Source organism: Lolium perenne, chromosome 4, assembly GCF_019359855.2.
Source record: "Lolium perenne isolate Kyuss_39 chromosome 4, Kyuss_2.0, whole genome shotgun sequence".
Lineage (NCBI taxonomy): Eukaryota > Viridiplantae > Streptophyta > Magnoliopsida > Poales > Poaceae > Lolium > Lolium perenne.
In genome coordinates, this window is record NC_067247.2 from 168,174,550 (window position 1) to 168,188,079 (window position 13,530).

A 13,530-nucleotide genomic window follows, 5' to 3' on the forward strand; every position below is an offset into this window, starting at 1 on the left:
ACCATCCAAAAAAATTAATTTTTAATGGTATCTTCATCTTCCAAATTTTCTTCTTATTATCAACTGGTATATCAGAATGAAGGATCACATTGTATAAAGATTTGACCGAGAAGTGCCATCTACATGAAGATTCCATCTAAATTCATCTGGTTCAGGCGATAGGTGAACATCTCCCAGCCGGTGAATTAGGGCATTCCATGCTTGTAGCCTTTGTCCAAGCAAAACCCGTCTGAACGTCACATTCGGGGGTGAGGTACCCATTACTGTGGCAATGGTATCACCTTTGCGATGAACAATACTATACAAAGCCGGATACTGTTCACTAGGCCGATGATTATAACCAGTAATCATAGTGTGAGGAGATGATTGATCAGAACCTAGGGCATGCCTGAACATCACCATGCCGTTGGTTCAGGTCAAACATCTCCTCCATATGTGCTCATTGTATGAGGCCTATGCTACCTTGCTTTCCATGTTTGTACTTCTTCAGTTGTTCAATGGCCAATGATTTAACTATGGCACAACGGAAGGCATGGTGCTGCCCTCAAACTTAGTCGTGTGTGCCATATTACTTGCACACTAGACTTAGTTTGCGAACAGTCCCTTTGCCTACCGTGTGATTCAATATATGATGCCTCATTTTGTTTGTCTAGTGCATAGGCCAATGATTCAACAATGGCACGCTGGAAGGCAAGGTGCTTCCCTCAAACTTAGTCATGTGTTCCATATGACTTGCACACTAGACTTAGTTTGCGGGCAGTCCCTTTGTCTGCCGTGTGATCTAATATATGAGGCCTCATTTTGTTTGTCTAGTGCATTGGCCAATGATTCAATAATGGCACACTGGAAGGCAATGTGTTGCCCCTGAAATTTAGTCGTGGGTGAGCGATATCTTGCACACTAGACTTAGTTTGAGGGAAGTCCCTTGAGCTGTCGTGTGATCCAATGTATGAGGCATCACATGTTTCCAATGTTCGTTTTCATCTATATACTTGTGTAAGAGGAAGATCCATATTCCGTGTTTTGTGTGTTTGATAACAACACTCGAACAATTCTAACCGTGCACAAAATTTGTCATTGATAGGTTTGCAAGATGCACGGTACCCTCGCTGAACACATTATGATCAGAAGACCGAACCGTAGTTCTTAGGGTTTCTGGTTTTGTGTGTGTATCGCGAGGTAACATGGTAGGAGAGGAAAAGAGGAAAAAGCTGTTTTAGCCATAGCGGTACTACCGGTACCAGGAGCGGTAGTACCGCTACCCCTACTGGTACCGCCCGAGATACCGCTCTGAGGATTGCACATGGAAATGTCCCACAGAACACGCTGCGGTACCTTTACGGTACCATGAGCGGTAGTACCGCCCACGGTACCGCTCAAGTACCGTAACGCGTTACGGTAGTGCCGCTCTGGTACCGCTCGGGTACCGCTTGGGATCCAGTAAGGTCTGGACCTTATTGCGGTACCTCAAGCGGTACCGCGAGCGGTAGTACCGCAATGTGTCCACGTGGACAAGTTCAGTGGGGATTCAAACTCAGAGCGGTAGTACCGCTTCCAGAAGCGGTAGTACCGCTTAGGCAAAAACAGCAGGTAACGGTTGGATTTGGAGGGACCTATATAAAGGCCCCTTCTTCTCCAGCCAGCCTCAGCTCTTCTCTCTCTCTCTCCTCCATTGTTGCTGAGCTCAAAATTGAGGGGATCTCCTCATCCACCCAACCAATCTTGCTCATACTTTGAGAGGTGGTGGAGGAGACCCCGATCTATCATTCTACCGAGAGAAAGTTCACCAATTCGTGGTAGTTCTTAGTGGATCTTGGTGTTAGGGTTCCTTGGTGGAAGAGCTTCTTGGTGGAGCACTGGAAGAGCTTCTTGGTGGGGCACTGGAAGAGCTTCTTGGTGGAGCATTGGAAGAGTTCCTTGGTGGGGCATTGGAGATGGGTTCCTATGGTGGAGCATTGGAGATGTGCAGCTATGGAGTCTAGCTTGGTGTTGTACTAGCTCCATAGGGTGTTGGGAGCATCCTTGTGTGTGGAGCTCGCCCCAACCTTGTGAAGGAATCACCGCCTCGACCGGTGCCTTAGTGGAAGAGGGAGAGCACCTTCGTGGAGCTCTCTCGAGGAAGAAGGTGAGGCCTTCCTTCGTGGTGTGGCCGTCTAGTCTCTTGTGTGAGACTAGCACCTCCTCAACGCAGACGTACTTCCTGTTGTGGAAGGAACTGCGGTAAACAAACCTCGCCTCGCCTCCGCGCCCTACGGTTGTCTCGCTCCTTACTCTTACTATCTTGTTGATTCCTTTACTTGTTGCACATGTCCTAGCATCATTGTAGGAACACCGCTATTGCTAAAGTTATCACCTTTACCTTCCGTTGCGCTAAAATTGAAAAAGGTTAAAACTTATCGTAGCGCTATTCACCCCCCTTCTTGTTCGCTACGATCCATTCAACTTGTGAATATGCACACCTCTAATGACATGTGTTCTTGTGGCAGACTGAGAAGCTCAAGGTTGGGTCACCTGAGACCCCCGACGAGGGACCGTTCAAGAAGCGAAGGGCAACTAACGTCGGCCACTTCTAGCCGGACGTAAGGCAGGACCAGTTCCTGCGCATCGTCTTCAAGCCAACCTTCAACCGGCTACGGATCCCTCATGATTTCGTCAGGTGGTTCGGAGAAATCCCTTCGAACAACATCGTCACCACCAACACTGGATGCTACTGGAGGATGACTACGGTGAGAGAAGGCGATGACGCATACATCGACCAGGGGTGGGCGGCCTTCACCGTCGCTCATCAGCTGCAGATAGGCCAGTTCCTCGTCTTCAAAAAGGTGTCCACCTTCCAGTAAAATGTGGTCATCTTCGACTTCACCTGCACTGAGGTGATGACCATGTGCCGTTACCATGGCGACGCGACCAGGTGTGTCGTCTTCCAAAGTCATGTCTGAAGCTCCTGGTCTGTGTGTACTTGTTGTTCCAGTCGTCTGTTGAACTATGATCGTCTATGGTGTGTCGTGAACTATGATCGTCCTGTGTCATTAACTATGACCGTGTTTGAATTATTATCAGTGCTAAGTTTGTCTGAACAGTGAATTGTGTTCTTACTTGTGCTGTTGATCGCTGGTAACCCCACCACCGAGGGTAAGAGGTAAGCAGAAGCAGTTTATGAGTTGCAACCAAACAACAGGAGCGCCGTTCTGGGCTGCTATAAGCCCTGAAAACCAACCTACCAAACGGGCAGAACCCAAATCTCCACGGGGCAGAAAAATTTTTATACAGACCATCAAACAACGTAGCTTTTATAGCTCATGATCCATCTGCATCGCGTAGGGAACTCTTCCCTACACCAGTAGTGCACAAAATTGATACATGCTACCAAAACAATTCTGCCGAGGCAAAACAATTCTTTCCCTAGTGGCAGTGGCAGGCAGCGACAGCACTGAGCACGTCACTGACGATTTTTTTTGTCCCGGCCTCATCACTGATCAAGCATCCAAGCTCAGCTCAGCTCAGCACCGCCATGACCGCAGCTACCGCCCATACTCTGCTTCTTGTACTCACCGTCCTCGCGCTCCCGCGCGTCGGGCGGGCGGGGCCGCAGCGCGACCGCGACAGCCTGCCGCGTGGTTCCTCGATCGCCGTCGAGGACCACGCCTCCGACGTCCTCGTCTCCCCGAACGGCGCGTTCGCCTGTGGCTTCCACGCCGTCTCCCCCACCGTCTTCACCTTCTCCGTCTGGTTCGCGCGCTCCGCCGTGGCCGACCGCGCCGTCGTCTGGTCCGCCGCCGCCGGCCCCACCGCGCGCCGGGTCGTGCACAGCCAGGGCTCCCGCCTCGCGCTCGACGCCCGCCGCGGCGCGCTCGTCCTCACCGACTACGACGGCGAGGTCGTCTGGAACTCCACCGCCGCCGACGGCGCCGCGCGGGCGAGGCTCCGGGACAGCGGCAGCCTCGCCGTCGAGGACGCCCGGGGGGCCGTCCTGTGGCAGAGCTTCGACCACCCCACCGACACCCTGCTCCCCGCCCAGAGCGTCGGCGCCAACGGCCTCGTCTCCTCCGGCAGGCTCCTCGCGCCGGGCCACTACGGCTTCCGCTTCAGCGACTACGCCATGCTCTCGCTCGTGTACGACGGCGGCGGCGGCCAGGTGTCCAGCATCTACTGGCCCAACCCATACTTCAGCTACTGGCAGAACAGCCGCAAGATCTACAATTTCAGCCGCCAGGCCGGCTTCGATTCCTCGGGCCATTTCCTCGCCAGCGACAACGCCACCTTCGACGCCGCCGATCTCGGCGCCGCCGGAGTCACCAGGAGGCTCACGCTCGACACCGACGGCAACCTCCGGATGTACAGCCTGGACGCCCGCGGGAGGACGTGGTCCGTGTCCTGGATGGCATTCCCTAACCCCTGCATCATCCACGGCGTGTGCGGCGCCAACGCGGTGTGCCTCTACACGCCCTCGCCGTCCTGCGTCTGCGCCCCAGGCCACGACCGCGCCGACCGGAGCGACTGGAGCAGAGGGTGCCGCCCGACGTTCGGAAGCTCCACCGCCGTAGCCCGTGACCAGGTCAAGTTCGTGGAGCTTCCGCACACCGACTTCTGGGGCTTCGACCTCAACAACAGCGACTTCCTGTCGCTGGACGCCTGCCAGGCGCAGTGCGTCGGCGAGCCGTCCTGCGTCGTGTTCCAGTACAAGCAGGGCAAAGGGGAGTGCTACCCCAAGAGCCTCATGTTCAACGGCAGGACCTTCCCCGGCCTGCCCGGCTCGGCGTACATCAAGGTGCCCGCCGATTTCGATGTGCCGGCGGTGAACGTCCATCAGTGGCAGACCGATGGCATCAGCGGCCTTGCCACCCAGGAGGGCATCGCCCGATGCCAAGGCGGCGCAGGTTTACCACCGGAGTTTTTGCTCAACGTTTCCAGTACAGCGAGGGCGAGCAGCAGCCAGCGCAAGTCGCTATGGTTCTACTTCTACGGATTCCTGTCTGCATTCTTGGTGATCGAGGTGTTTGTGATAGCCTTTGGGTGCTGGCTCTTCTCCAATAAAGGAATACTGTCCAGGCCGTCAGAGCTGTTGGCTGTGGAGGAAGGATACAGGATGATCACCAGCCATTTCCGGGCATACAGCTACTCTGAGCTCCAGAGGGCGACCAGGAAGTTCCGCACCGAGATCGGCCACGGGGGTTCTGGTATCGTTTACAAGGGGGTCCTGGACGATGAGAGGATGGTGGCCGTCAAAGTGCTGCAGGACGTGAGCCAGAGTGAGGAAGTGTTCCAGGCCGAGCTGAGCGCGATCGGCAGGATTTACCATATGAATTTGGTGAGGATGTGGGGATTCTGCTCAGAAGGCGTGCACCGGATCCTAGTCTACGAGTATGTCGACAATGGATCGCTAGCGAACATGCTGTTCCAAAGTTCTGGAAATTCTGACAAGCTCCTAGGATGGAAGCAGAGGTTTAACATTGCCCTCGGCGTGGCGAAAGGATTGGCCTATCTTCATAACGAGTGCCTAGAGTGGATCATCCATTGCGACATGAAGCCGGAGAACATACTGCTAGACAATGAAATGGAGCCCAAGATCACCGACTTCGGGCTGGCGAAGCTGCTCAACAGAGACGGGTCTGACTCGGGCTTGTCGCGGATCCGAGGAACAAGGGGGTACATGGCGCCCGAGTGGGTCTCCAGCCTCCCGATCACCGAGAAGGTCGACGTGTACAGCTATGGTGTGGTGCTCCTGGAACTGATGAAAGGGAGGAGGGTTTCAGATTGGGTGGTGGATGGGGCACAGGGGCTGGAAACTGATGTGAGAGCCGTGGTTAAGATGATCATCGACAGATCAAAGCTTGATGATGTAGGGTGGGTTCTGGACCTGGTGGATGAACGGCTGGATGGCCAATTTAATCATGTGCAAGCTAAGATGATTGCCCAATTGGCTATCTCGTGTCTAGAGGAAGATAGAAACAAAAGGCCTGGTATGAAGAATGTAGTGCAGATGCTCATCTCTGCAGATGATGAGTCCAGAGGTCATCAGTATCCAGATATATGATTCTATTTATTTCGGAATTCCTTTAGTGTTCGTATGTACATATATACAAGCTTCTGTCACAACTAACCATGTGTCCATGTCTTATTTGCCAAAAGAAAATACTCCTATGTCTTTTGTTTTGAAATTAGAACCAGTAAGTTATACCTTCGTTAATGCATAGCAGGAAGTTATGCATAGACTGTGCAAAAGGTTTCTAAAGTTATCAGATGATACCACAGGCTAGCACAGACATGATACATAAAAGCCTGATTTGTTTTACCGTTGTCAGATTTACAATATGTTCTCGTATAATTTTGCAAAAGAAAGGACTGAATGTACACAGGAACCACTAGTACATCCGTCACTCAATTACCGCATAACATGTGATGCCTATACACAAGTATACAACTATATGCAGTATGATGCTTACAAATCAACGCAGTACTATCTTCAAACTGAAACAGACTTCATTTAGAATATCGTTGCTTCACTAATTTTCAGCTTCTTCAACTGAAAGGAGGCTCTCCACTATTGATTCCATTGTTGGCCTTTTCTTCCTATCCTCCTTCAGGCATGAAACGGCTATCTTTATCAGTTCTTTCACTTGAACGTAGCTGAAGTTGTCAACCAGTCTGAAATCTACAAACTCTGCTAACCACAATGGTTCCTCCCCGTCCAGCCTGTATGAAAGCATCTTAACAAACTTCTTGAGCACCACATGGACATCCTCCTCCAAACCCACAACAAAGTCGAGAATTCTTGTTCCTGTTACTAGTTCAAGGAGGACGACTCCGTAGCTGTACACATCAACCTTTGCTGTTATCGGTAAACCAGTGACCCACTCTGGAGCAATGTAACCTAAGGTTCCCCGTGCCCGCGACACATTCTGATTCGACCCTGATCTGCTGAGCAGCTTTGCGAACCCAAAGTCGGTGATCTTAGGTTCTAGATCCTGATCTAGCAAAATATTCTCCGGCTTCAGGTTGCAGTGGATGACCCACTCTAGACACTCATGGTGAAGATATGCCAGCCCCTTTGCAACACCTAATGCTATGTTAAACCTCTTATTCCACTCCAGCAACATTTTGCTGCTGAACAGTATGTTAGCTAATGAACCGTTTTCAACATACTCCAAGACCAACATCCTATGGGATCTCTCTGAGCAAAACCCCCATATTCTTGTCAGATTCATATGGTTAATCCTTGCAATAACATGTAACTCATCCTGGAACTCTGCCTTGTTTCGTGTTACATTGTCCAGCCTTTTTACGACCACCTCTCGTGCATCGTCCAAGGTTCCCTTGTAAGAAATGCCTGAACCTCCCCATCCAAGCTCATGTTTGAACTTTTCAGTTGCATTGGCCAGCTCTCTGTAACTGTACATCCGGAAATGACTAGTCATCACCCTGTAGCCTTCCTCGGCTGCCAATTGTTGCGACGACCTGAACTCCCTCCTTAGAACGAAGAACCATGCAAATGTGAAGAAGAAAACCTCAATGACAAAAAATGCAGCAATGAACCCATAGAAGTAGAACCATTTTGGTTCAACCCTGGAATCTTCACGCACGACGTCTGGCACTGGCTCTATGGTTTTTTTGCTCACGTGATCACATTGAAGATGATGTCTTTCCTTGGTGAGCACATTGGACTGTGGAATAAGGGTATTTGTAACATTGAAACTTGCCGGGAGTTTGATGTACATTGTGCGCACAGTGGGTGTTGGGAAAGTCCTTCCATTGAATAGAAAATTCTTTGGATAGCATGTACCATTTCCTTCTTGGTATTGAAAACCCTTGCAGGTACAATCACTCAAGCATACCTTCCTACAATCCTGCCAAGATACTCGGTTGATTCGCTGCTGATCAGATCCCCAAAAATCAGTGTTTGGAAGCCTCAAGAATTTGTGTTCACCTTCCCGGCATCCGGTGGTATCTACTATAGGCTTGCAACCCCGTGTCCAGTTACCAGGATTCCTCATTGCATAACCAGGTGGACAAGAACATGTTGGTGCAGGGGAGTAGTGGCAGATCCCATATGGACCACAGAGGCCATGAATCATGCACGGTTGAGGCACAGCCAGCCATGAAACTGTCCACTCCCTATTTGAATCTGATCCATTGCTCAAGCTGTACAACCTCAGATTACCATCAAAATCCAGGGTAAGTCTTCTCTTAATCCCATAACCTTTATCAGAAGCAGCAAGAGGCCGGTGCCGAGCGAAATCACTAGCGAAAATTTCCCCAGAATCATCAAGGCTCCCCATCCTAGTACTATTATAGAGGTTCCTGTTATTCTCGTAGTACTGATAATCAGGATCGGGCCAGTATAAATCAGAAACAGTAGTGTCATCATACATCAGAGACAAGATGGACTGGTCACTAAAACGGAAAGTGTAGTGACCAGGAACATGCAGCTGGGTGGAGGAGACTATCTTTGCCGTGGCAGTAATCCGCTGGGCGGGGAGGAAGGTGTCCGTCGGTGAATCGAAGCTCTGCCAAAGAATGGCGCCGCTCGTGTTCTTCAGGACGAGGTTTCCAGTGTCAAGAAGCTGAGCGTACTGGACATTTGGGAGGCTGTCCTCAGTTTGCCACACAACCACAGCGTCGTAGTCGGTGAGGACCATGACACCATCCTTGCGCAGGGTGACAGCTGATCTCCTGGAGCTCACAGGGCGGCCACGATTTGCACTCCAGACGACAGTTTTGTTGAGTGAGTCAGAGTACCATATGGAGAAGGTGAAGGCACCAGTGTATATGCTGTGCAAGCCGCAAGAGAACGTACCGTCCTGTGATCGCAGGATGCTGGTCTCATACTCCTCGACGGCGAGGGAGGATTTCAGTGCTAGGACGTCACCCCGAGGTGCGGCCTCACCAGCATCCATGGTTGGTAGAGCAAGCAAAGATAAGAGCAAAATAGAGAAGAAAGGAGTAGCCATGGTTGCAGAGATTATCTCAGCTGCAGGGGCACGATGAGCATGACTAGGCAGGCAATGAAGTTCCAGATGCTCCCCGTGGTTTTTAGTCAAACCCATTGGTAACCATGGTTGGAATACTTCTTGTCTGCATGCAGCTTGAGACTTTGTATATAATATCCTGCAGAGGAGAATGGCTACTAGTTGGACTTTATTACCTGAAATAGATTAAAAGTCCACAAGGTGAGAGATGCATCCTGTTCAAAATTACAGTTTACGTGTCTGAGTTTGAGACTCATGAATGAACATACAGACTGTTGAAGACACTGATTGTGATATTTACATAATCTTGAGACATTTCTTTCCGATGAGGCAGTCACTGTCCAGCCAGATGGCACCTCTTAATTTCTTTTCAACCCTGTATCCCTGCTCACCAACCCTCTGTGTTTGCATAACTTTGACATGGTCAATTAAATATTCAGGTAGGGGAACTCTCTCCTTGGTGAACTTTGAGAAACTGAATCTTGAGGATGCATTGGCCATTACCTCTCTGTTACTTGCTCTGTTGAGAAACATACAATGATTTAGAACAGCGTGCAATGTTACTTAGCTCTCTTTTACTAGTATGTTGGGAGTTCTTTTGCTTATGACCAAATAGTCATATATCTTTGAACTGATGTAGTACAAAATCTTACGTGCTACTATTAAATTGAAATAACTAGTCTAATTTACAAAAATAAAAAAAAAAAAAAAAATCGATGAGGAACCAGTGGGTTGTATATACTCAGCACCAGCAGTAACAAAACGACCGAATAGCACATACAAAATTAAATAAGAACATATCATAGTACTAGTAATCAGTATTGATGAATAGGCCACTAATAACTGAACAAATCAATCAACAGGTTGCAGAAATATTAAACAGTTAAATATAATCTGTACCAGCAACACCAAAACTAGCCGAAGGAGATCAGAAGTTATATGAGAACATATCCTAAGCAAACCATGTTGAAAACCAAATGAGAAAATATCCTAAGAGATCAGCGTTCACAGATGCAAGATATATTATTGATTAAAGTCATGGGATACATATCTAAATCAGTGAACAATGAGTAGCGGGAGTACGCAAAAGATAAAGACATCAGAACCGATCGCAGCAAGATGACAAGTGCTAAAGTGGTATCCATATTCTGGCATTCTGTTGGCTAGTATTTACAGTGATTTCTCTTTTTCAAGAGCAAAGGAAGACTATTATGAATCAGGAGACGCTGTGATGCGCAAATTACATCCACAGAAGTGCAGGTTCACTTAGCCTGAGCTTAGTCAGAACCTGCTGCTACACGGTGATAGAATCAAACGTTCACCGCATCTGTGACAAACTTGTCTGAAGAGTGTGTTGCCTTTGCGGTGTAATGCGGCAATGGATTGCCCACAAGGGCTAACTGCAATGGTTTAAATATGAATTTGCATGCTTTAATGACCTTTCAATGGAAGTTGTCCCTTTCAAGTTCTGAAGATGTGATATTTTTGCACAGGTTACATGTCCCGAGCAGCTGGGCTGTAAGGCCAGTTTGTGATAGATGGAGAATTGAGGGATAAAGGACGGAACACTGCGTTTTGCATTTTGCATTTTGTAACATCTATCATGTCAACCGCAGAGTATGCCTTAGTTTCAAAACAAAATTCTAAACCGAACTAAGTATTCTAGTTAACGTGATTTTCCACCAGTAACAAGCTTCAGTAAATAGTCTCAAAGAAAGAAGCTTAAGCGGAAATACTTCATTTTCCTAGAAAAGGTATATATAATATATATGAACATGATCCATACACCATGATTCAGACACAAGAAGAAAACCTGATGGGAGTTTTTTGGGTACAAAATTTAGGAAGCCCAGTTTCACAACTACTTCAGAGAGCACCTTGTCCTGTTACTGCATAGCTTCATTGAATCTTACTTTCGCGCAAGTCACAAGAAGATACCTCTTCTCCACAGGAGTCACTTTCAAACTGCAACATGGAATTCATGCTATCCACCGGCCATGTGTGATTATGTAGCCCATGACTGCTTCCTTGATTGTCCTCCTCAACGAGCCAAGTTACCTTTTCAGTTTCACCAATGTTACGACATCCAGACAATATGAGATCTAGCATTTTCCTTCGGACACTATAAACAGGGTTAGGCTCAACCAGACATCCTTTACTGTAACTCTCCCTAAGAAGCACTGTTTGTGTGCTTCCTTTGGTCGAAATGTAGAAAATGCCAGGGTGCTTAAGAAGAAGTTCCCGCATGTTTACCTCCATAGAGAAAGGTCTCCTGAAGTGTGCCAGCCTCTCAAGTGGAATCATCTTTTCTACTGTCGAGCTTAAAAGCTCATGAATAATACCAACAATGCGTTTCTCAAGCCGCTCAGCATTGCTGATTGGATGCAAACCGTTTTCCTCGTAAGGTTTGGTATAAGGAAGCCTCTGCCAATTCTTAAGCTTTTCCCTAAATCCTTTCTCAATCTTAAATCCAGTAGGGAAGTTAATTGGAAAAGCATATTTTGTCTCATATTCTGCTAGCCATTTCTCTGTATACTCCTTCTCCCTCCATTTTTCGACATTAGCTACAGCTAGATTCTCGTCCCTAGAGATCAATGTCAAAGTATCAGGGATTTCAAGAGAAAACTGAGACTGATGGTTTGGCAGTATAGAAGACCTGTAGTCATCGGGCAGACCGAGCTCCTTCCTGATGAGCCAGATCGCATGCATATTCAGAGTTCCATTCGTAGACATCATGAGAAGTTTCTTCAGCCGCTGAACTATGGCGGGCTCGTTCTCCCTGACGACAGCATCTTCTTCTGCGACCAAATCAGCCATCTTTGGGGTGACCCTACAACAATGGTTCCTTTTGACGGGGTGCACATAAATCTCGAAAATATGGGGGTATTTCTTGAGGAAAGCACCGATCTCAATGTTCAACCCAATCTCACGCCTCCACCTCAAAAGGAGCTGGAGAGATGCGTAGCCGTTCCTCTGCTGAGATATCACCTCGTGCAAATCCAAAGCCTGCCTCAAGTTCCTGAGCTGAATCATCAGCTTGTCCAGCCTATGGTCTCTCGTTCTGCCCTCCAGACGAGTCCGCGCCGAATCCACTGGCTTCTTCCACCTCCTCTGCATGCTACAGTTGAAGGGGCCGCAACAGAACACCTCATCCAGCATGTGCAGGCGGAGGGAAAGTGCATGCAGATTTATTCGGCCTAACACCTTAAATGCCATCTCACTTGTATGCTACCAACCCAATCCTTATTAACTCAGAGTGTACATACAACAGCAATCCAGTGACAAGGAAAAAGAAATGAATCCGTACTGTAAATGAGCAACTCCGACTTACTCAATCTGCGATGAAAAGGAGTTGAAACCATAGTTGTTAGCTCCAACACCAAAATCGAGAAGAAGCCACGAGGAAGTTACGAGGAGTAGTTTGATTACCGAGTCTGCTAAATATGTATCATGTGTGCAGTTGCGGATACGACTGGAGAAACAAGGGACAACGAGCTGGGCATTTCATCGAACAGGATGTGCTCGAGGTGGATGGAGCGAGCTCCGCCGTGCGAAGAGTCGTCGGGGAGCTGCACGAGGATACAGGGGGAGAGCCTGGTGGCCGCAGGGGGAGAGCGACGGCGAGTCGGCGACCAGGGGTAGCGGTGTGGGATCGACGCGGGGGAAGGGGAATGAACAGAGGAGCGCTTTGGGTTGAGGGGTACTCAAGCTATGGAACGGGAGTTTAGGGCGCGGATCCTATTCATCGCTCATTGCGGCGGCTATCTGGGGCGCCGCACAGGGGAGGGATTCGGTGGGCCGGCCCATCACCAGTGATATGAGGGTTTTCCTGTTTTTTTGCATTCTGATCAGACGTGTCTGTTTCTATGGTTCTTCTCTGCTTTTCCTTTTTCTGTTTGGTTTTCTTCTCGATTTATTTCCCTTTTTCTTTTGTTTTTCCACTTTTCTATGAACTGTTTCAAAATCTTAGTAACTTTTGAAATTCAAAAAAAATCAAATTCGAACATGTTCAAAATTTGAACGTTTTTCAGAACTGAACAGTTTTCAAGGTTTAACTTTTTCAAAACCTAAATATTTTTAAAAAGAGAATTGTTTTCTAGGTTGAATTTTTTCATATGTGAACTATTTTCTAGTTTCAACTTTTTTTTGAAGTTTGAACTTTTCAAAATCAGAACAATTTTATATATTTGAATAGTTTTCAAAATTAAACATGTTTATGTATTATAGTTTCTTTCGTCTCTTTATTTTTATTTTCTCTTTTATGTTTCTTAATTATTAAAAATAGTTACATTATTCTAATAAAATGCATAGATTAAAAAGATATGTTCGCATGTTTGAAAATATGTTCACATATTCAAAAAAACATAGGTTCAAAGTAATTTGTCGTTCCAAAAATTGCTCAACGGGTTAAAACATGTTCACGTGGTTTAAAATAATTTGCCAATCGAAAAATTGTTCATCAAATTTAAACAATGTTCAAATGGTTTCCGATCCAAAATTTGTTCATCGGCATTAAAATTGTTCACGTGGTTCAAAATAATTCATCGACCAAAAATTGCTCATC

General features: G+C 47.7%; 3 protein-coding genes across 4 annotated transcripts; 1 reads left to right on the forward strand and 2 right to left on the reverse strand.

The window, feature by feature from the left end:
• The first annotated feature begins 3,416 nt into the window (after positions 1–3,416).
• LOC127294769 (putative receptor protein kinase ZmPK1) lies at positions 3,417–6,210 on the forward strand. The gene has a single exon (XM_051324653.2). The coding sequence runs from the start codon at positions 3,512–3,514 to the stop codon at positions 6,032–6,034; it is 2,523 nt and encodes an 840-aa protein (XP_051180613.1). The 5' UTR covers positions 3,417–3,511; the 3' UTR covers positions 6,035–6,210.
• Positions 6,211–6,301: 91 nt separating this feature from the next.
• LOC127294768 (putative receptor protein kinase ZmPK1) lies at positions 6,302–9,044 on the reverse strand. The gene has a single exon (XM_051324652.2). It carries the CDS (start codon positions 9,042–9,044, stop codon positions 6,504–6,506), a length of 2,541 nt encoding a protein of 846 aa, XP_051180612.1. The 3' UTR covers positions 6,302–6,503.
• An 84-nt stretch (positions 9,045–9,128) lies between these two features.
• On the reverse strand, positions 9,129–12,674 carry LOC127294770 (protein ROOT PRIMORDIUM DEFECTIVE 1). Of its 2 annotated transcripts, none has more exons than XR_007847014.1 (3): positions 12,396–12,674; positions 10,780–12,302; positions 9,129–9,486 (listed from the first exon to the last, which is right to left on the reverse strand). XR_007847014.1 is itself a non-coding variant. In XM_051324655.1 (3 exons), exons 2-3 carry the CDS (start codon positions 12,180–12,182, stop codon positions 9,478–9,480), a joined length of 1,287 nt encoding a protein of 428 aa, XP_051180615.1. In that variant the 5' UTR covers positions 12,183–12,302; positions 12,396–12,674; the 3' UTR covers positions 9,129–9,477. The 2 variants fall into 2 exon arrangements, 1 of the variants encoding a protein (XP_051180615.1); XM_051324655.1 differs by having other exon boundaries at positions 10,905–12,302.
• Between the last annotated feature and the right edge of the window lie 856 nt (positions 12,675–13,530).